Raw genomic sequence first — 23,464 nt, forward strand, 5'->3', positions numbered from 1 at the left:
CCCCCACTTTACTATTCTTTATTATTTATCCGCTGTAATTATTTGGGGTAAGGAAATGAAATCATGGCCTCAGGGCCCTGGGTTGTTTTATTTACTATGTCTGTGTAGTTTTGATGTGGGGCCATTTTGTTGTTGTTGTTGTTGTTGTTGTTGTTATTGACAGCTCCCAATTGTTCCTGAGGCTTGATGCCTTCAGCCTCAGTACCACCAGCCGTCACCACGTCTGTCAGGCTGTTGGGGAATCCTAGCCTGGGTCAGTACAATAGCTCCACAGAAACATCACCCTTACTCCTGGTTGGCATTGGACAGCTTGATTCTTAGGCAGAGCACAGAGCCAGGAATTGAACAGGATATGGGATTTATAGAGATGGGAACACAAAGGAAGGTACATAGAACCTTGTTCACATTGTTACAATGTAACATTGTTTCAGTGGTCTGTAGGTTTAACGTCTTGTTAAATAAGAAACACAGAGCCAAATACAGAGTTAAAAGCCAAGAGGTCAGAGCAATAGCTAAGAGCTGAGATTAAAAAACCTTACCCTTCACCGCCGCTGCTGTCCTACCTTTCCACAGGAGAGAGCTACTTCCTGTGTGTTTGTCCTTTTTATTGACTTTCTATTCTGCCTTCTCATTGGTTGTAAACCCAACCACATGACCTCCTCGTCACTGCCCATCTATACAGGTTGGTATTGAGATTAAAGGCGTGTGTCTCCATGCTGGTGATATCCTTGAACACACAGAGATCTGCCTGTCATGTGATCAGAATTAAGGGTGTGTGCTACCACTACCAGACTTCTGCTATGGCTTGCTATTAACGCTGACCCCCAGGCAACTTTATTTATTAACATACAAATAAAATCACATTTCAGTACAAATAAAATATCACCATAGTGGTCTTGGCTGGGACTGTCTCCTTTGTGCAGTCACACAAAATCTTCAGTTAATAGGCCATCCCCTGTTGTGACTGTCTATCGTTAGGGTTTCTCCTGTGCATGGCTTCCCAGCACTGCTAAGGTCCCCTCCACTTGTACAGTGGAGGATGTGGACAGTGAAGGATGTGGACAGTGAAGGATGTGGACAGTGAGGATGTGGACAGTGGAGGATGTGGACAATGAGGATGTGGACAGTAGAGGATGTGGACAGTGAGGATGTGGACAGTGGAGGATGTGGACAGTGAGGATGTGGACAATGAGCCTCCACCAGCAGCAAGTAGACCTGCAGACCCCTGTAACATATGTGTGAGCCTCCACCAGCAGCAGGCAGACCCCTGTGACACATGTGTGAGCCTCCACCAGCAGCAGGTAGACCTGCAGACCCCTGTAACATATGTGTGAGCCTCCTCAGGATCCAAGCTGATGATGTCAGGCTTTAACACCTGCCAACTTCTCTGAGCTGCCCCAATGCCTAACTCACATTTCCAGAGTGCTAATTAGATTAATTAGTGTCTCTTACCTTTGTCCAGTAAACTAGCCTCTACTTTTCTCCTGTCTGTCTGCTAAGCATGAGAATACATTTTCTCAGGTTCAGATTTCTCAGTTATTTCTGCTCTTCCCTTTTATGCCCTCTCCATACTACTAAGACAGAGTTTTCTTTTCAGCTTTTCCCCAGAAAAGTTCCTAATTCCATTCTTGTCTCCATTGTATTGTTTTTGAGATAGTACCTGCCTGTGAGGTCCAGACTGGGTTTAATTTTGCCGTCCCGTCTCAACTTCCAGAGCACAGGGATTACAGGAATGAACCACCATGTGTGGCTGCGTCCGTATCTTTCTCTATCAGCCATGATCCCCTTTTCTGTTTTTGTTACTGTGGTGCATAGCCCTCCTGGGCACGCTTCTCCTCATGGCTGTGCTCTGTGTATTTGGAGCTCTGACTTCGGCATGTTCACACTAAGTATGTTCTTAAGACTTTTTTCTGTGGCTCAGCATTGTTTCTGAGAGTCTCTCACACATGTAGCTGTTACTCATCTATTTTACTGTTACAAATTGTATGATATCCTTGTGTGAATATTATATAATGCATTTACTCTTTTTAATTTTTAATTTTATGTGTATGAGTATTTGTAGACAGAATTTTATGTCCTGCCATCAAGCTCCCAAATAACCACACAGAGACTTATTATTAATAATAAATGCTTGGCCAATAGCTTAGGCTTGTTACTAACTAGCTCTTACAACTTAAGTTAACCCATATTTCTTATCTACATTCTACCCCATGACTCAGTACTTTTCTTTAACATGGCATGTTCATCTTCCTTCTCCCCTCCTCTCCTGGGGACTCCACCCTTCTTCCTCTTAGTGCTCTCCCCCTGTCCACAAGTTCCACTTAACCTCTTCCTGCCTCGCTATTGGCCATTTAGCTCTTCATTAAACCAATGAGAACAACACATCTTCACAGTGTACAAAAAGATTTTCCACAACAAGTTCTTTTGGCCTTCATGCATGTACACCATGTGTGCAGTGCCCTCAAGAGCCAGAGGAGGCCATCAGCCACCCTTGGGCTAGATTTACAGCTGGTTGTGAGCTGCCATGTGGGTGCTAGGGCTTGAACCCAGGTCCTCTGGAAGAGCAGCCAGTGTTGTTAACCCCCTCCTCATTCTTCTTTCACTGAGCCTTTAGCTCATGACTGTTGAATCTAAGGTGTGTTACTGTGGGTCATCTGTGGACAGAAAGCTTTATGCACTTTTGTGGCATGGACCCCTTGGGAACTTTTTAATATTATGGGTTATCTTTAATAATATGGGCTATAAATAACGGTTTAGTTTTTTTTTTTTCTCTTGGTGCTGGGGATTGAACTCTAGGTCTCAAGTGCAGTAAGACATCCTGACATTGAGCTATGTCCTCAGCCTCCCAAGTCAAGTTTTTAAATGCACACAGGGAATTGTAGTCATATGAAAGAAAATGACATTTTCCTCTCTCCAAAGTACATGCATATCCTAGAAACATTTTGTATTGTCCAACAGTCATAAAATTTTTCAGAACATAATTCAAATAAAAAATAATAAAAACTGTATATATATACTGTTCATTAACAGTTCTTGACACTGGGTGGTGGTGGCATACACCTTTAACATCAGCACTTGGGAGGTAGAAGCAGGTGTATCTCTGTGAGTTCTAGGCCAGCCTGGTCTACAGAGCGAGTTCCAGGACAGCCAGGGATACACAGAGAAACCCTGTCTCAAAAAACAAAAAACAACAAAAAAGAAATTAATATTAAAGATTTTATTATTATTTTAAGGCATGGTTTCATGTGGCCAAGGTTGACCTGTGTAGCTGATTATGACCTTGAACTCTAGATCTTCCAGCTTCTGCCTCACAGATGTGAGGGTTGGGGTTACAGGCGTGCACTGCTGTGCCTGGCTTAAAGACTTATTATACTCGGGACTTCGTGCCCTCCCCTGTTGAAACTAAACAAACAGTCAAGAGTGAAATAGTGTTTTCCTAGGTTATTTAACTTTAGGAAGATGTCTGTGTAGTCTTTGAACAAATGCCAGGTGTATTTAAAATGCTAAATGTGTGAGTGCCTGGCTTGCTATGGGCTTTCATCCTTTGCTCTCACTCTTTGCAGGGCTGATGCGTGTGTGACCTGTCTAAGAGGTGTGCAGATGGGAATGGAGGGTGTTGAGAGCATCATTACATCTTAGCAGGAGGGAGGAGGGAAAGTCAGTGTGAAGGGCGCTGCCTCTGGCTGTGAGGTTATGGCCCAAACTCCATGACATATCAGCCATTTCTAGTCTTGCACTTGGTGATTGGAGAAGGAACGTGGAGTCTGGCCAGCTGTTCAGAACTCAGGCCTGCTCCAGTCTCCACCGCACTGAACTTCCACAGGAGAAGCAAAAGCTTCCTCCTTGCACACTTCTGAAATGTCCAGACTGTCCAAGGGGCATGTTTGTGGCTTATCTCTTCTCAGAAGCTAAGGACTGTAGCAGGAACGGCTGCAGCCTACCAGGAATCACCATCTGCCAGCTTGGGTCTTTCTCAGTTTATTTTATTCATTCCCTTTTAAATTTTATAAATTACACTTGTTTACATATTTGTATGGTGAGTGTGTGTGTGTGTGTGTGTATGTGTGTGTATGTGTGTGTGTATGTGTGTGTGTGTGTATGTGTGTGTGTGTATGTGTGTGTGTGTGTGTGTGTGTGTGTGTGTGTGTGTGTGTGTGTGTGTGTGTCTATCAGAGGAGTACTTACTTTCAAGAGCCCTCTCCTTCCACCATATAGGTCATCGAGAGTGAACTCGTGTGAACACCACACGTGTGCCACGGTGCACGCGTGAGTCAGATGCTCTTCACCTTCCACCCTGTCTGCCACAGCACATGCCAGAGCAGTGCTCCAGGGCCTGCCCTGTCTCTCCTCCCTTCTCCCTGTAGGAGACTGGGATTGTAGCCTGGCTTTAAGTGGGTTCTGGGGGAGCTGAACTCAGGTACTCACCTGCAAGCCTGTGCTTTAACAGGAGTCATCTCCCCAGACCTTCAGAAAAGATTTTTGTTTGCTTTTTCCAGTAGCCTTAGGGCACCATCAATCTGAGAGCCTTTAAAAATAGGCAGCTTGAGGCTATTCAGGTCACCTGGGTCACTTGATGCTGGAGTCAGTTCCTTGAAAGACCATTTGTGGTTAGGGATTTTTTTTTAGGGATAATTTTTTTTCCCCTCTCCATGTAATCAAATTTCCTCCTCTTCTTGAGGACAGGTTTACTTCTTACACAGGGTTTTAGTTTTAGTCTTCGAATCTTCTATTAGACGCCCCACCTGGGGGAGACTTTGTTTTTCCCTTCTGTTCCCTGTGCCCCCCGCTACTATCAAAAAAATTAAATAAACAAACAAATAAATAAATAAACAGACTGAGCAAGTCATGAGGAGCAAGCCAGAAAGCATCATTCCTTCATGGCCTCTGCATCAGCTCCTGCCTCCAGGTTCCTGCCCTGTTTGAGTTCCTGTCCTGACTTCCTTCAGTGATGAACGGTGATATGGAAGTGTAAGCCAAATAAACCCTTTCCTCCCTCAAAATACAAAACGAACACCTGGGAGGGCCTTGGCTGCTGGAGAGGCAGAGAGTGCATGCAGATGGCTGGGTGAGGTTTGTGTCCAGTGAAGCAGCCTTCACCTTAGGGACCAGCAGCCTCAGCATGCCTGTGTCCCTCTCCCTCTGAGGCCTCCGAGTTTCTTGTCATCTCAGTGATGCCTTTGAAAAGACATTGCTTACAAAATTGGCTGAACATTTGAAGTTGCTCTTAATGATTGAGTTATTTGCCATGCTGCTAAAAAGTGAAGCCTCATGTCCCTCGTTTGGGCAGGGGTGTCCCTCTGGGAGGGGGTGTCCCTCGTTTGGGAGGGGGTGTCTCTTTAAGGCTTGGATCTGGTTGTGTTGTATATTAATCTACAGGAAGAAACAATTCTTTTCCCAGCAGCCCCCAGTCTGTTCAGCAGAGCCGGGGTGGGATGGGGAGAACACTGCAGTCTTTGGAGTTTCACAGCCTCAGTTGGACCTCACTCTCAGTTACTGTCTGACCAGCCAAGTGACTTCAGTCTTTCTCCATCCAAGTTTCCCCTCTGGAGAAACTATCTCTGCGAGAACAATTGGCACCATTGTCCTCAGGAGCAAAGGCCGTCAAATGTTAGCACCGGTCAGCCCCTAAACCTCACAAAAACAACTCTGATCGGAACGACATTTCATCTGAATAGCAGAAGTAGACTGAATTCCTGCTGAATGATGGTCCTGAATTATTCCCAGACATTTAACTACTGGATTTCAGCGGTAGACTCAGCCTGGAGACGGAACCAGAGAAGGCTGTTTTATAGGGGCATGAATTCAACCTTTGCAAAGCCCAGTTAGGAAGAACTGTCCTCACTTCTATTTCTGAGGGTTATTTGTGTCATATTCCTAAGCATTCCTCCCCAAAGCAATCATCTTGCTTCACACAGTGTACAAGGCTGCTGTGGGCAGTCAGCATGAAAGAAATGCTAATGCATGCGAATGTTGATCGAGCTCAAAGGAAGAGCCGGCCTAGAAAGTCAATAGCGTCCAAAGCAAATATATGTTCTTGTGCCTACGTATTTATTTAAATTCTAGACAGTACATTTATAACTTGCATAATTAACCAGGGCTACAAAGTTGCCTTTTCAGAAGGCATATTTACCCAGAGAAGATATGCATATTTCATAGAGAGCAGGCGATGTTAGAACATAGAGTGCCCTTGGTTTGGTGTCTGATGTGGAAAGCATTTGTTCCTTAATCAATGATTTAATTTTGAGGCAAAACAAGTTGCAGTGAGAAGACTCAGACACCATTTTCATAATTTACACCAGAGACCCAAGAAAACACTAATATATTTTGATAACCTGAAAAAAGAAGTTTTAAAATATTTAAACCTGTTTAAACTATTAGTCATTAGAACATCTTTAAAAAGAAATCATGTAAGAAGTTGACTTGATTCTGTGGCCTCTTGTGTAGAGTAAATGGAATAAGAACGTGGAAGAGAAAACACGAAGGAGATTGTGGGTGACCGTGTATGACGGCAGGCTCCTTCCCTTGTAGTTACGGCTGGAGCACACTGTCAGGGCAAGTCCATCCAGTTTAAAGGGAGGTTCAGAGGTGAAATGTCCCAGTGCTCACTGCTGTTAGAAACCAGTGCTCACACGCTTGTTCCAGTCACCTTTTAAATAAAAGCCATGGATTCTGAGCTGCTGGTGCTGACAGTGAGTGCTAGTGTGTGTGGCGTTCTTAGAGGAACCAGGCAGCGCTGTAAGCCTCACACCGCTGCCCTGTGAGGTGGGTGACATTGGCTCATGTTAGAGGCTCGGGCAAGGAAGACGTGGCGTGTTTTCGTCTGTGGACAGCAGCAGTTACCCGGGTGGAGCCTCTTGGCCTACTTGTCTGCCTTCACCTTAGTACTTGGTCAGTGGGTTCCCAGTGTCTCAGCTGCTCATATTCTGAAGTACAGCCATGCAGGAACTTGTAAGATATAGACAGCCATGCATTTATTACTCAGCTTTAGCAACCCTTAAGTTGCTGGAAGCAAATATTTCAAAATGATAAATAAAAATACACCGTGTACGAGCCACCCACACACCCCTCCCTGTCCCTCTTCATTCCTCTCCAGTGCTCATCAGAGCCATAACTTGTCATTGTCCTTGCCATGCCTGTCCTAACGTGTGACGCTGTTATTTTTAACATCTGGAAGTGTATTAAAGTGTTAACACTTTCCAGAGTTTTCTGTTGCTGTTTATAGTCAATGCTTTTGAGTCAGCGTCATCTAGTCCTGTTCGTTTTAGGATCTGTTCACTTGTATGGCCTGAAACTTGATGTAGCCATGCTCGTCTAGGTCATGTTTGACTCTTGGCTTTTGGAACATGAATGGTGTGGTGAGGGTTCTCACTCACCCATCAGTACACTCCTGCAAGAATTTCTCTGGCTTTCCACAGATATCCCAAGGTTTTGCTCTTGTCCTTTTGGGAACACCCAGGGACCTGAGATCTGAAGAGCCGAAGAGCTGGTTCCTTAGTGGTGAAAAGTTTATCCTTATACTCTGGTGGTTCAGGGAGTGAGAAGAAAACAGATTGTTGTTTCTGCATGGTGTAGATGTAACCAACCTTCTTATTAAATAAGAAACACAGAACCAATGCAAAGAAGAAAGCCAAGAGGTCAGAGCTAAGAGCTAAAACCTTACCCTTCCTCCTGCGGTGGTCCTACCTCTCCGAACCAGAGCTACCCCTGTGTTAAAGTCTTTATATAGAGTTCCTGTTCTGCCTTCTCATTGGTTGTAAACCCAGCCACATGACCGCCTCCTCACGGCCTGTCTGTATAGACCTCCAGGTTTTCCATGATTGGTATTGAGATTAAAGGCATGTGTATCCAATAATGGCTGTATACCTGAACACACAGAGACTTACCCAGCTCTGCCTACCAAGTGCTGGGATTACAAGTGTACGCTACCACTGCCCTGCTTTCCTATGGCTTGCTAATAGCTCTGACCCCCAGGCAACTTTATTTATTAACATACAAATAACATTTTAATACAAATAAAATATCACCATAGCATGGAATCTACATATGAGTGCGTACAGATGATTATCTTCTAGGAGAGTGAGCCAGGTCCATGCCTGTGACAGGTCGAGGCTCCTACCTGCTGAAAGGCAGTGCTGAGGAAGAGCTTGGGCTTTACGACTGGGCAGATTTGAATCTTACTCAACCTGTAAGCTGGGTGTTTGTATCTTCCCAGAAAAAAAACCTTCAGATAAGCACAAAACAATCCTTATCACCCTCAGTTTTTATTACACTCGTTTTTAAAGGTTGTTCTTATTTTATGTGCTCATTAAACCCACAGTGGAACTGCCAACCTCTAGTACTGGCAGTCAGCCATCTTTCCCCTAAAGATGCTAGCCACACAAGCCTGGCAGCCTGAGTTCGATCCCAGGAACCCACTCCACGAGGTTGTCCTCTAACCCCTACACATGTGCCACGGCACACATGTCACCCCCACCCCCACCCCCAAATCAGGGGCACACAAAGATCTTTATTACATCTTCTTGTTGTGTATTTACATGTATGTTTTCATGTTTGTGTGGATGCATGTCTGTGTCCCTTGTGTTGAGGCCTGAGGACAGCCCTGGATGTCACTCCTCAGGTACCCCCCGCGCGCGCACGCGCGCGCACACACACACACACTTTTTCAGACTTGGTCTCTCACTGGCCTAGAACTAGCTGAGGACTGGCCACATCGGCTCTGACCGGCCAGTGAGCCCGAGATCTTCCTGTGTCTGCCTCCCCGGTGCTGTGGTGATGGGCATGCACCACACCTGCCATAACACAGGCTCTGGATTGAACCCTGGCCTTTACGCCCGCAGGACACTTTACAGGCGCTGCCTCCCCAGCCTCCTCAACTTTCTTAAGCTGAGTAGCTGCTGCTTGCAGATGGCTTCGCTTTTTTGACTTTACCTCAACCTTTTTTTTCTTTAGATTTTCCCCTGCCTTCTCATTTTCTTCTTCCTCCTCCTTTTATTTATTTATTTATTTGTTTGTTTGTTTGTTTGTTTGTTTGTTTGTTTATTTATTTATTTATTTATTTATTTATTTATTTATTTATTTTTTCTTTTAGAGCTGAGGACCAAACCCAGGGCCTTGTGCTTGCTAGGCAAGCGCTCTACCACTGAGCTAAGTCCCCAACCCCTTACTTATTCTTCTGCTAGTGTTTCCTCTGTCTTCGGGACCCCAACCACCTCGGCAGTGGTTTTCATGTCTTGGTTTCTTATGCTCACTGGGCGTCTTCCATGGGCATCTTTCCTTTGTGTTTCATGAAGATTCATTTTCTTCCGTATTATAGACTTTTTACACTCAGCTGGCATGTGTGGCCCAGGGCAACCTTGAGTGTGGTCAACTCTAGCCCCTGCTTTCCCAGCGCTAACGCTTTGAGCTGGTGGTCTTGGGCAGTTTTCTTACAATCTGTCTGCTTCCGTTTTCTCCCGTGCCAGAGAAGGATGATAGCCCACACTGTGTTATAGACATGGTCTGAGAATTAAATCAGTTTGTGTGTGGTGGACCTCTTTTGAAGGCCACATGGTCCCATTACAGGCCATTTAAGAGACAGTGTTTGCTGTTATTGTAGCTTACATTTTATTTTTTCCGTGAGATGAGCATGGAATGGAATACACAAATTAAAACACTGTATTCCACTTCATGCTCATCCCACGGGAAAACCAAAATGATTCATGTCCCTTGTTATCAGTGTGGTCAAACATCTTGGATATTGGCTCTTGCGTTTCTTATTTCCCTTGTCGGATTATTTTTCTTATGAACTGTAGGAATTCTCAATAGTTTCTCAAAATATTCTGAACACTAATTCTTTGTCAATTAAATGAGAGGCAGCGATATTTTATAACCCTGGGGCAAGATTTTCATTTATTGAACTACAGAAGCATTCACTGCAACTTAGTAAGTTATTCATTTATACATGTGTTATTTATGAATTCACCCCAAATCAAGATCAGAATGATACTCTCTTATATTTCCTTATGAAATTTTTCTTTTTATTCATTTTACCTGCAATTTCTTTGAGGTGTGGAGGGAATAAATAGAAAAAGTTTGTATTCTCTCTCCCTCTCTCCCTCTCTCCCTCTCTCTCCCTGGCTGTCCTGGAACTCACTCTATAGACCAGGCTGGCCTCGAACTCACAGAGATCCTCCTGCCTCTGCCTCCAGGATTAAAGGCTGTGCCACCACTGCTGGCTTGCTTTCCTTTTTTTGAGAGAGGTGGTACGTTTGATACAGGGTCTTTCTATGTAGCCCAGGATGGCATCACACTCATGGTTCTCTTTTCTCGGCCTCCTGCACGCTAGGATCAACTATTTCCTTTTTTTCTATGTCATGCTCTTTTGGATAGGTCCACACCTGTTTCTGTAAATTGCCAGGTATTAAATTCCCGAAGCTCTGTGTGTTGCCTCTTCTCTGTGGTAACTGCAGAGCTGTTTAGACCGCTCTGCCACAGTTTTTCCAAGTGAATCTTCGGAGTAATAATATGTAAGGATTCCAAAGTAGACCAAACAGGAGATAAGTAAAGGAATGAGTGGAGTTGTGTTCCGATAAAACTTTATTTACACAAGTAGGTGACAGGTTGAATCGGGCTTATGAGTTGTTGTTGCTTAGACCAGGGCTTTATAAACCTTATCAATTTGTGACCTCGTTTCTCTAAATTTTTTAATTCTCTAAATTTTTATGTGATATTGATCATTCAATCAACAGAAGTCTCCCCATTGTTTCCTAGATTTTTAAAAATTTCACTTTTCATTTCTTCAGCCATCCCGTGGTCATCCAGAAGATGTTGCTCACTGTCTGTGTTTGTACGCTCTGAACTCACTTCTTTTTTTTTTTTTCCAGAGCTGAGGACTGAACCCAGGGCCTTTCTAGGCAAGTGCTCTACCACTGAGCTAAGTCCCCAACCCCTTAGGTTTTTTTTAAGATTTATTTATTTATTATGTACACAGAAGAGGGCACCAGATCTCATTACAGATGGTTGTAAGCCACCATGTGGGTGCTGGGAATTGAACTCAGGACCTCTGGAAGAGCAGTCAGTGCTCTTAACCTCTCAGCCATCTCTCCAGCCCTTTTTTGGTTGTTTTTTTTTTTTTTTTTTTTTTTTGAGACAGGGTTTCTCTGTGTAGCTTTGCACCTTTCCTGGAACTCACTCTGTAGCCCAGGCTGGCCTCAAACTCACAGAGATCCGCCTGGCTGTGCCTCCCAAGTGCTGGGATTAAAGGCATGCACCACCACTGCCCGGCCTGAACTCACTTCTTAATGTGTAGTTCTATTCCATTGTTGTCTGAACAGTGTACAATATTGTTTCAACTTTTAAAGTTCACTGGAACTTGATTTTGGGTATGTCATGTGATAGTCTTGGGAGATGAATGTGCTGAAGAGCAGAACATGCTGTGTGCTGCTCATGAGTGACACAGTCTATACATGTGGCTAAGCGTTTGCTCTCTTGTCCAACCGCAGTGTTGTTTAGTTGGTTTTCTATCTGGGTTATCTGTCCATTGAAGAAAGTGGGGTGTTAGAGTTCCCATTGTTACTGGATTAGAGTCTCTCCCTTATGTCTAATAATATTTCTTCCTGTATTGAGGTGGTCACATGTTGGGTGTGTGTATTTGCAGTTCCCATGTCTTTGTGTTGAATCAATCCTTTCTTCCTTTCATGATGACGTTCTTTGTCTCGTTGATTCTGCTGTTTAAGGCCCACTGTGTCTGGTGAGGCCAGCTGCTCCTGTCCCACACTGTTCCCGTGTGTGTGATTGGGTTTCCATCTCCTCCTTTAGATGCTGTGTATCCTCACTAGAGTGAGTCTTCTCATAAGCAGCACATCATGGGGGCTTGCTTTTTCTTTGTTGCATGAATCCTAATTGGTCTTAATAAAAACCCAGAGTTTTCACCCTGCTCAGAGGAGCAGAGCAAGCCACAGCCACCACCTCTTACCTCATCAACTCCTCAGCCTGAAAGAGCCAGAGTTCCTGTCTCCTCCCGCCTTATATTCCTTTCTCTGTCCAGCCATATCACTTCCTGTCTCAACCTTCCTAGTGCTGGGATTAAAGATGTGTGCCACCACTGCCTGACCTCTATGGCTAGCTCTGTCCTCTGATCCTCAGGCAAGCTTTATTACAAACAATATATCACCACACTCTTTTAATCATTTAGCCAATCTGTTTATTTTGATTGAACTTAATCCATTTAAATTCAAGATTATTGTTAATAATTATAAACTCTTTTCTGTTGTTTCACTAATTATACACTGCTCACTTTTCGTGACTTTTTCTTTATGATTTAGTAACTTTCTGTTATGCTGTTTAATTTCACTTCCATGTATCTGTTCTTCTAGGGAATTCTGTAATGTTCATTTTTGTGACAGATTCTCAAGTATTTCTTGGATGGCTGATTTTAGTAGTGCTGAGGTTCCTTGGATTCTCCGACTTCATTTCTTCTGATTTGGAAGGATAGTTGTGCTGGATATGGGCATTCTTGATAATTGTGCTGGGTATAGCATTCTTTCTTGGTTGGCAGGGTATCTTTTTTCTTTTACTATTTTGGCTGTATTATTCTCTCATTTCTCATTTGGCCTGTAAAATTTCTTCTAAGAACTCCGATACAGGAATCTGCTCTCAGTCTTAATGGACCTTTGCTTATAATGTGACGTGACTGTTCTTCCTATCTTTAGGATTTTTTCTTTGCATTGTACCATTGATATTTTGACTATAATGTGCTTGGTGATGATCTGTTTTGGTTGACTCTAGAGACTTTTGAGCATCTTGAATCTGTGTATCTGCTTCCCTTAGAAGATTTAGGGCATTTTTCACTATTATTTTGTGAAATGGGTTATTATTACTATCATTACTGTGAGTGTGTCTGTTTGATGGGAGGGTGTGCACATGCTGCATTGTGTGTGAAGTCAGAGAACAGCTTTGGTTCTCTCCTTCCACCTTTACCCAGGCTCCAAGGATTGAGCTCGGTGGTCAGGCTGGCGGTGACAAACACTGTCCCCACCGAGCCACCTCACCAGCCTGCAAAATGGGACTTAATACTTTTCCCCTTTACTTTCCAGAGTTACCATGATGCATATTTGCTAATGCATCTCCCATATGTCTTAAAGGAGCTCTGTCTGTCTGTGTCTGTCTTTCTAACTAGGTTAATTATAAAAGCCCTGCTTGTGTTACGAAAGTATTCTCTTTTATTTTTCATTTAATTGAAGTTTTCGGTTCTAAGGGGTTCCAGCTGGTTCTTATTTTCTGAATTTTCTTCTTTATAGTGTTGATCTCTGGCCTCCTGCATCTTGAACTAGATTTTGTTAGGAATGCTATTCTGAGTTCTTCTCAGCACCTCGGAGGTTTTCTTCAAATTGAGATCATTTCTGGAGAATTACATTATCCTTTGCAGGTTCCATGTTTCCTTTGCATCCTGTACCTTGTTGGTGTCTGTGCAGCTGGTGTGTGTGTGTCTTTTCTGATCTTGTGAAGGACCTTCCGTAGGAAAGGATGTTTGTGTTTAGATGGGACATAGGACGCCAGTCAGCTTGGGCACTTGTGGTTGGTCACGGAGACCCCAACAGCATGGTCTTTGTGCGTTTTCTCCCTGTAACTGATACCAGTATGGCTGTGAGCACCTTTGCAGTCAGATTGCAGCCTGAGAAAGCTGTGTGACCCTGCAGTGGAGGTGTCTTCAGGCTCCACTGAGTCTGGCTGCGAAGGCACTTTGGCGACAGTGGCATGTGGAGAGAACGGTCTACGTTCTGTAGGGCAAGTGCAGGTGGAACCAAGGAACAACACCAGTAGCCATGGGATCTCCACAAAGGAGATCTTCCCAGGACTCCCAGGTTTCTGTGGAAGATGCCTGGGACTGTAGCATGGCTGTCATGGTTCTGGAGATACAGGGCGGGCTGGGCTACCTAGCACAGGTGACCCTGGCTTTGCAGGCTCTGGAACATGAAGGAGATTGTCCCTGGGTCTGGCTGTATGGTTGTTATGGTTGGTCTGGTGTTGGCGGGTGGGGGAGAAGGCTTTGTCTCATTCCTCTGGGGTGGGAACAGGTGGACTCTGGATTGTAGCTGTGTCAGCCTACAGGATACCAAATCTTTTGGTTTTGAGACAGAGTTTCATTATGGTAACTCACTCCATGGCCCGTGAACTTATAGCAATCCTTCCTTGTCTCTCAAGTGCTGAAATTACAAGTCAAATTCCAAATCTTACAGCACCTAAGTTCAAGATTCTAATATTCTCTGCTTCCTATACACTCAGAGTGTCTGAATTAGCTTTATGTGACTGCCAGGCAGCCTTGGCCAGTGAAGCCGTCAGGAAGCATAGGCCTCACACAGGGGGCGGCAGGGCTCAGAGCGTGATGTCTGTGGCAGAAGTCCAAGGGCATCCGGCATTCAGCCCCGGGGATCTGATCTTTGGTACCTGTCTCTCAGATTTGGACAAGCCACCCTCCTTCCTGGTAAAGGGGTCAGAGCTAGAATGGTAACCCAAGGCAGAGATTGGTATTATATGTGTTTTCCAGAGGAGAAAACACCACAAACCACAGCTGGATGAAGATGAGACGCTGCAGGTGAAAGCTGGGATGCTTTAAGCATCTCAGGAATCCATGCTTTTTTTAAAATTGTTGTTATAAAAAGATTACCTTCCTGTTAATTAGCTGCCTCTTTTCAAGTGTGGTTCTTGACCTGGACATATGCTGTTTCTTCCAGAAACAAGCAGTTCAGGCCAGTGGCCATGTTAAGGGCGGGGAGATGCAGGCGACATCGGTCATCTCTGGTTCTCTCTTGCAGGTGTTCACCTTGCTGTGGATCGCCGACTGGATGGTCCATCGCTTCTGGAGGAAAGGGAAGGACCCGGACAGCTTCTCCATCCCCTACCTGACGGCACTGGGTGACCTGCTTGGGACAGCTCTGCTGGCCTTAAGTTTCCATTTTCTCTGGCTTATTGGAGACCATGATGGAGACGTTGGGGACTAATGGATCCTAGAAGCTGTTGCGGGGTCACCCAGGAGGAGAACACAAGGCAGCCACTGCTGCCCCTCCCCAACACTCTTCACCTGTTGTGTGACTTATGCCGGGGTAGTCTGCGGTTCACCCTGACTCCATAATGGCCTTAACGTACTTTTTAAGGAATTTGTGCTGAAACCACAATGAACGGTATTTGTGCTGCTTTTTGTAGAATAAATAATTTGACACAGACATAGATACAAGCTCACACTCTGAAGTTAATTAGGAAAGAATATAGGATGTTTACAATGAATAATTTTGAAACCACAGAGCTAGCAGAAGTATGCTTTATTATTAAGTTATAGCGCGAGGTTAGAGGCAAGGGAGCCTTAGCCGCCTTTGTCCCACAGCTGTGTCCCTGCAGCGGATGCTGTGACGGGAAAGGACCAGCCGAGCTTCCCGAAGTGTTAATTATGCCCTCCTCCGCGGGAGCAAGGCTGCCAATCACTTATTCCTAAACTGACTAATTCCTTCTGCTGAACACGTGACAAACTGACTTGTACTCGTGTGTAAAACTGCCCTGTGCCAATGTCCATTTTATTTCAAGTTCTCAACAGGTGATGCTTTAAGAGAGGGGCTCGCCATGCCGCCCCCGCAGGACTTTAATTTGTAGGCCTCTTGCTCTGGTTCCCTCCTCCTGACTCTAAAAGCAATGGGCCGTTTTGTTCATTTGGAAAATGTTGATCTGATTTAGAAAATGGTCATCAGAGCAGAAAATCAGTTGAGCTGTATTTGTGGGCACAGGATGGGGTGTGTGTGTGTGTGTGTGTGTGTGTGTGTGTGTGTGTGTGTGTGTACATACATGTGTGAACATGTATGTATGCATGCGTATGTTAGAGAGTGTGAGCATGTATGAGCATATGTGAGTGTATGTGTGCTCATGTGTGCATGTGTGTGTACATGCGAACATGTGTGAGCATATGTGCATGCATGTGTGCATGTGTGAAGAGAGAGACAGACACAGAGACCAGAGAGTAAGACAGAGATAGACAGATAAACAGACAAAGTAATTCCTTTTTCTTAAGTAAGTACCATTTAATAAAACAGAGACCTAAGATTTGGGAAGCGCAGGCGACCCTGTTGCTCTGTTGGGCCCCCTACCTGTCTGTCATCCCTCCAAAGGAGACGCTGTGGCTTACCTCAGTCAGCATCTCCTCACGGGCTCCACCTACAGGGACCATCTCATTTACGTGGCTGTAGTTCTCAAACAGTTCCCTGAAGCTCCAGCCAGTCTCCTCTCGCCTGACTTGCACCTGCCAGTCGATGGGAAGCCCTTTTTGATCGCTTAGCGCTCAAGAGAACTGCAGTGCAGTCTTTGAAGACCGTTAAATATCTAATAATGAAACTGCCGAGGGAGGAGAGTGCCCGTGACGTGGACTGTCACGGTGAGTTGGTGTTGTGTGACCAGCGGGTGGTATGTAAGTCCATCGAGGAAGCGTTTTTATTATTGTGGAGGCTGTGGTTTAGAGTTCTATATTTTTGCTTACTTTTAAACTTCATTCAATTCTTCTGCCTTATAATCAGACTTTGAAGGCATGGTTTGAACTAATTATGGATCGCTCCTTTAGAGAGTTGTAATGCCACAGAGTGAACATTCTGACAAAATAAGCATAAAGTTTACATTGATGAATATTTAGTTGCAAAGATTATTTTATGTTTTAAAAAATTAATATACCTTTCTTTTATTATAAGGTACTTGTGAATTTGGCTGTACGTTCTTTTGTTTTGAGACAGTCGTGCTCTGTCTCCCAGGCTGGTCTTGAATCTGAGGCCTACCCACTGACTCGCAGAGTCAGTCCCAGAGTCAGCGCTGCCAACAGTGTTAGGCTGCTGTGTCTGTCACATGGTCCAAGACACATGCAGATGCCAACAGCAGTCCTCTCCTGTCTGGATCTTAGAGCAGGGACAGAGGAATGCAGAGGAGTGACATTTTTAAGATTGCACAGTTGCAAAGCGGCCAGACTGTTCTAGACCTGTAGACTTTGCTGTGTCCAACCCCCCAAAGCACATAAACTATCCACCTCCTTACCCGAGAGGAAGCTGGCTGGAGAAAGTCCAGTCCAGTGTTCCTAGTCTCCAGAATTGCAGGGATGCCTCCACCGAATGAGTCTTGGTGGTCAGCACAGCCAGCTCTGAGCTAGTCATGTTCCTAATGTCAGAGAGACCGTAAAGGAAATAATGAATATCATACCTTATAAAATATTTTCCACTTTATGATGAAGACTTTAGATTAAAAAACAACACCTCATTTCTTTTCCTTTTGTTGTTGTTTTGTGTTTCGAGACTGGATTTCTCTGTGTAGCCCTAGCTGTCCTGGAACTCACTCTGTAGACCAGGCTGGCCTGAAACTCACAGAGATCCTCCCGAGCACTGGGATTGAAGGTGTGCACAGCCACCACCGCCTGGTGACGCCTCTAAGCACCAACCGTCTTCCTAGAGCTACTGGACCACGGGAGGCTAGCGGGCAGCTGATGCTCGGCCTTTGTCAGGACAGCAAACCGTCTAAGATGAATGGAATGGGCAAAACCAGACGCGGCCTGAGTGGGTTGTAAAAGGATATACATTTCTTTAAAAACAACTGCAGATCTTTGAAAGTCTTCATGTCAGCATATACGTTTTATTTACCCATAAAATTTATTATCAGTCTTAGGTAAACTAACAGTATTTTTATACCACGAAAAAACCCTACTTTCCAAAATTCTTTTTCCACTAATTTACCAGGCACATTCTACCCACAGCTAAATAAATCATATTTTTTTATTCTTGACCATCCACCTTTTTTTGAAATGTCCAAAGTTTCTTAGAGGCTGATCAAGTAGAAACACATGGTGGATGTCTTGTGGAGACATCAGAAAACCTCACACCATAAGCTGTCCGTGATGTAGCCAAATGAGTCCTTTAAAGTCTCTCAGTGGTGGGGCATCCCTTCCTCCCTGTGTCTAAGATATAGTTTACCCACTGACAGTGGGCTCTGGCACCTTGGAATTGTGTAAACCCAGTCAAAATAAAATGTGAGAAGCATTTCCTTGTGCTGCTGTGGTTTCTTTTTTAATTACCCTGCCAGCTACAGAACCTGGAACAAGTCTGAAAAAGCCCCAGAGGGTCCAGGTGGTCGGCACTCCCCCCCCTCCCCCGCACCACCACTGTGTTTATGAAGTGCAGTACCTGGGCTTTGATGAGAGCCACACCTCCAGCCCACTGCTCCGCTGTGCTCCTCCGGTTGAGTGCTCCTCCGGTTGAGTGTTCCTGCCTTCCCTCCATCACCTCCCGCAGAGCTGGGTCGTCAGTCCCTTCTAGACAGGGCCTGGCTGCCTAAACAGAGCTCACAGTCTCTGTCTGTCTCTCTCTCTCCCTGGCCCTAAGCCATGGAACATGGCCTGTGAAAGACACATGCCCACTCTGCCCCGTCTACGTTTCTAGCCTCATTCGGTGGCAGGAAGCTGAGTCCTCTGCGGTCACTTGTGCTTGGGACAGCGATGTGTCGCCCCCAGATAACTGAAAGTACATTCATCCAGTGATTAATTCCCACTAAGTCCAGTGATTAATTCCCACCAAAAAGTGTCACCTTAAAAAAATAACAAACCAGTTGGAGGCAGAGGCAGGCAGATCTCTGAGTTCAAGGCTAGCCTGGGTTACAGAGCAAGTTCCAGGACAGCCAGGGCTACACAGAGAAACCCTGTCTCGAAAAACAAAACAACAAAAAGCACATGGGGGATTGAATGTGACCTGATCACATGGATGAGCACCTGGCTGTCTCTAACTCGCCTCCGGGATCTACCCGTGCTGCCTCCCCTACACTTCCGAGGCTCCTCATCCACTCTTCCCCCGGCTCTTTTCTTCTCAGTTTCTCAGTGTTGGGATGCTCACCTGTGTCTCCCCGGAGTCTCCTTTATTCCCCTAGGCCTCCCACATCGTTGTTACAGCATCTATGCTAATTCCTAATGTACTTTCCAGGTTCTAGCCTCTCCATTGAGTTCCTCATCTGTACCTCCCAATGGCAGTGGATGGTGCCACTTCTTCAATGACTGGCAGCTGGGCACCCCAGCTGTTTGGACAGCTGTCACCACCAGCTGCAGCGGTTTTCAACAGACCGCTGTACCCAACAGCTACAGGGTACACCTTAGAGCTGACTTCCCTCACCCACGCAGAACTTCTGTAAGTCAGGAAGACCAACAATCCAAGGGTGAGGCAGCCCACAGAGGGGCAGCTAAGAGACAAGAGGACATGTAGATGCTCATCTTTAAAATCAAAACAAGGCTAGGACTGGGGAACTGGTGTGGGGATCCCAGGACTTGGGAGGTAGAAGGACGAGGGTCAAGGTTGCAAGGTCTTCCTTAGCAACAAGTCAGGTTTGAGGCTGCCTTGGATACATGACACCCTGCCTCAAAAACGAAACATGAATTAAAGTGATCCTTAGCCACTGAACGCAAAGCTGAATAAACCATGTTCTTGGCAAGGCTGTAGGGAGGTGGACAGAACTGATGGTAGTTGAACTGGATGGTAACAGTCTGTAGAGGAGATTCTGGCCATCAATCACAAATGCACTTAGCATTTGATTGTCCAATTTCCCCATTACCACTGAACAGTAACTCTATTTGCTGCCTGCTACTCTGAATAAAGTTTTATTAGAATGCACCCGTGGCTACTTCCCATCTCCATGTAGGACTAAGGAGCAGCTAGAAACAGCACAGCTGACCCTTTAATGGTGTGTTTGCCATTCCGTGCCTCAGAGAACTCCTCACAGTGGCCAGCTGGGGTCAGGCTTCCACCTGGGGAGGACTCCCAGCCTGGGGCTGGTCCCTTTCACAGCATGGTAAGTCACTCTCCATAGCTTGGGAGTTCCCAAACCTGGCTGTCTCTCGGGCCCCTCTAGCTCCTTCCTCTCTTGCATAAGGCCCAGCAGACTCCAGAGACATTGACTTATGGGCTTGTTTGGGGCTTCTGGGCCAGCCCCAGGTAGGCAGCTCTGTGGGTAGATCAGTCTTCCCGCCTAGAATGTGTTATTTTGGGGTGACCCCCACGTCAGACACAGGACAGCTTCAGAGCTCACTTAGACTTGAGCCTCAGCTCTCTCCTCAACCTTCTGACTGTAGCACTGTGTCTGGTCCTGAGCATCTGAGGGTCTAGCCTCAAAGGGCTCCATACCCTCCTGCAGGTTCTGGGCCACATGTCTGGCAGCCCTCTGGGTGAGGGTGGGGGATTGTATCTCTAAAGGCTTTCAACCACCATTGCCCTGGTGGCCCTTGCAGACGTCCTTCCTCTGCTTGGTATGGTGATATTTTCTCTGATCGGTCTTTTTTTTAGCTTTTATTTATGCGTATGCAACATGTGTGCAGGTACCCTTAGAGACCCAAAGAGGACACTGGATCCCCTGGAGTTAGCTAGTTGTGAACTACCTGACACTCTGGCTGGGAACTAAACTCAGGTTGTCTTGGAAAACCTGGAAACACACTTGACGCCTGAACCGCGTTTCCAACCCCCCAGGTCAGTCTTGAGAGAGCTGAGCCAGGCTGGGAATGGGTTTCACGGAGCACACGTGACCACACTTTAGCATTCTGTTCTGGGCCCCTCACCGTCTCAACCGCCACAAGTGAGTGTGTGAAAAGCGGAGATCCAGCCCACTGGGCGAGCTATCTCAAGTTAGGAATGCAGGACACATAGCCCAGATGTTCAGAAGACCATCATTCTACATGTACGCTGTAAAAGCCCATATGTCAAGTTTAAATCAACATAAGTTAGCCCAGGCACAAGCTGAGATACTCTGCGCCCAACTGGCCGTTAACACAGTACAGTTTCTTCTGATTCACAGGAAGCCGGTATTTATGAGGGTGATGGGTGCTGGATGTTTGCAATGAATGGTCTTAAAGAAATGCTCAAGGCAAAGAAATCCACTCGGTTTCAACCAAGCCGGTTCTGAAGAGCTGTGTCAGTATAACAAGCAACAACGATGGAATCTTTCTCTCTCGGTGGAAAACAGGAAGTTAGCTGGAATTACTTGACAATGAGGAAAACACACAAAATATGGTCCCTGAACACTTCAGGGACCCTGAATCTTCACTTGTGCTCATTGGACAAAAGTGCCTCTTCTTAGGTCCAAAGAGGGCACCCCTCAAGCCCCAAAACGGCAGTGCCACTGACAGTGTTGCGGGTTGCAGTCTGGGCTCTGCTCAGGCTGGACTGACGGGTTGCTACTTCAAATCAGCATTCCTCAGAAACCTTGTGAAGGGGGTTCCTGTTTGCCAGGAAAGGCCATTACTTTCTTATCCGCCACCTACAGCCCCCCTCGCTCCGGAAAGGGGTCTAGTTCTCTATTAATTCAAACAAGACTCCCACAGATCAAAGCCTCACGCTAGTTCCCAGGCTGTCCCAGATAACTGGCCCACCTCCTGCCTCACCATCACCCCTCATAACTGACAGGACCCCACCCTCTTCCTCTGACCCTGGAGAGAGAGGCTTAACAGCTGAAATAAACCATCCCTGCTCTGCCCACCGAGTGGTCTAGTTTGGTGGGTGTACTGCTCCCTCACTTAGGCCTGTTTCCTCCTGTTACATTAAGGTTTCAGGGATAAACCACTCCACAGGCGCTCAGGGAGTTTGTAAAACAGTTTAAAATCAAGTTGTGGGGGTTGGGGATTTAGCTCAATGGTAGAGCGCTTGCCTCGCAAGTGCAAGGCCCTGGGTTCGGTCCTCAGCTCTGAAAAAAAGAAAAATAAATAAAATAAAATAAAGTTGTGTATGAGATCAGGGTCCCTGCAAAGAATAATTTTTTACCCAGAAGCCCCCATGTCCTAGAGGCCCCTGGAACACGCCAAACATACAGCAAACCTACATCAAGCCTTGTTAACAGCAAAAGAAACAGCTGGAGACAAAGGATGAGAAGTGTGTTTGCAAACTGCTGTGCTGGTGTGCTGAGGATGAAAAAGCTTGGGATGGATAGAACGTAGTCTCCTCTTGTGTGAGACTGACCGAAACACCAGAAGGAAAAACAATAGCCTAAGCTGCCACCACAGGGGCATCTATGAGCTAGTGGGTACACAGGACAGAAAGACTTGCCTGTGTTCTTTTCCAGATCCTTTTGGATCTGAAACACTTCTCACGTGTTACTTAGGTAAAATATCTTTTCAACTTTTTCTTTGAGACTCAGCCTCACTGTGTCGTCCAGGTTGGACCTGGAACTCTCTATAGATCAGGCTGGCCTGCAACTCACAGAGATCTGCCTGCCTCAGCCTCCCAAGTGCTGGATTACAGGAACGTGCCACCGTACCCAGCAATGAAAAATCATTTATGCCGGGCGGTGGTGGCGCACGCCTTTAATCCCAGCACTCGGGAGGCAGAGGCAGGTGGCTCTCTGTGAGTTCGAGGCCAGCCTGGTCTACAAAGCGAGTTCCAGGAAAGGCGCAAGGCTACACAGAGAAACCCTGTCTCAAAAAAAACAAAAAACAAACAAAAAAAAAACAACATTTATTTTTAGAGAAAATTTATTCTTAAACAAAAATGATTATTTCAACCATTGGGAACTGGAGAGATGGCACTGTGGTACAGAGCACTGGCTGCCTTAGCAGAGGACTGGGTTCAGTTCCCAGAATCCCCATGGTGGCTCACAACCTTCTGTTGTTAAAGTTCCAGAGGACCCAACGCTTACTTAGTAGCTTTTTTTACTTTCAGGCAAATAGGTCCTCAGCTCAAATTAGTATTTAATTATTATATCCAACATTAGGAATGAAAATACTTTGTTTTGTTTAGCAATGAGGACCTGTGTGTGTGTGTGTGTGTGTGTGTGTGTGTGTGTGTGAATATAGTGTTTGCACATGTGTGTAGTTACCCACACATGCATGTGTGGCCTCCAGAAGTTAACACTGGGAGTCTTTCTCTGTCCCTCTCCATCTAATTTTCTGAGGCAGTCTCACTGAGCCTGGAGCATGCTGCTTCAGCTAGACTGGCTGGCCAGGAATCCCGGCCTCCATTCCCCATCTCCACCAGTTCTGAGGTTGCAGACACAGGTCGCCTTGTCTGGCTTTTGAGAAGGGGCTGGGAATCCAAACGCAGGTCCCCATGCGTGTGCGGCAGGCACTGTAACCCACAAGCCACCATCCTGGTTCCAGCCCCGCCCCCTCCACCCTTCATTAAAGCTGTGAGCATTGTTCTTATTCTTCCGGGAAATAGAAGGTGTTGTGTGGAATCGGGGCCTTTTAGTCTAATACAATTCCGAACGGTAAGTAACAAAGACTAGTAAGTGAACTTGGGGCCAGAAGAATTCTTGCCCATTGCCTACCCTTATCGTCTAGCTTTTGGTGATTCCCACAGACAAGCTTTTTAAAGCCTTCTACCGGATCACGGATTGCCAGTGGATTGGCATGGAATGCTCCAGCCCACGCTGCCAGCTCCACAGAGGCCCTGAGGAGGCTGCGAACAACCTCTTTGCCCACCTCTCTCCTCCTTCCCCAAGCAGCTAGCCT

The 23,464-nt window shown here is 45.8% G+C and overlaps 1 protein-coding gene across 3 annotated transcripts in view; it reads left to right on the forward strand.

Annotated features, from left to right (window-relative positions):
- The window catches only part of Slc41a2 (solute carrier family 41 member 2), a 124,044-nt gene extending 106,015 nt beyond the window's left edge, over window positions 1-18,029 (forward strand). For all 3 annotated transcript variants that reach the window (XM_052752987.1, XM_052752986.1, XM_052752988.1), the window contains exon 11: window positions 14,793-18,029. In XM_052752987.1, the coding sequence (XP_052608947.1) occupies window positions 14,793-14,978 (186 nt within the window). In that variant the 3' untranslated portion in view covers window positions 14,979-18,029. The remainder of the gene's footprint in view (window positions 1-14,792) is intronic.
- The last annotated feature ends 5,435 nt before the right edge of the window (window positions 18,030-23,464 follow it).

Source organism: Peromyscus californicus, unplaced genomic scaffold (assembly GCF_007827085.1).
Source record: "Peromyscus californicus insignis strain IS unplaced genomic scaffold, ASM782708v3 Scaffold_24__1_contigs__length_46423439, whole genome shotgun sequence".
In the NCBI taxonomy this organism is placed as follows: domain Eukaryota; kingdom Metazoa; phylum Chordata; class Mammalia; order Rodentia; family Cricetidae; genus Peromyscus; species Peromyscus californicus.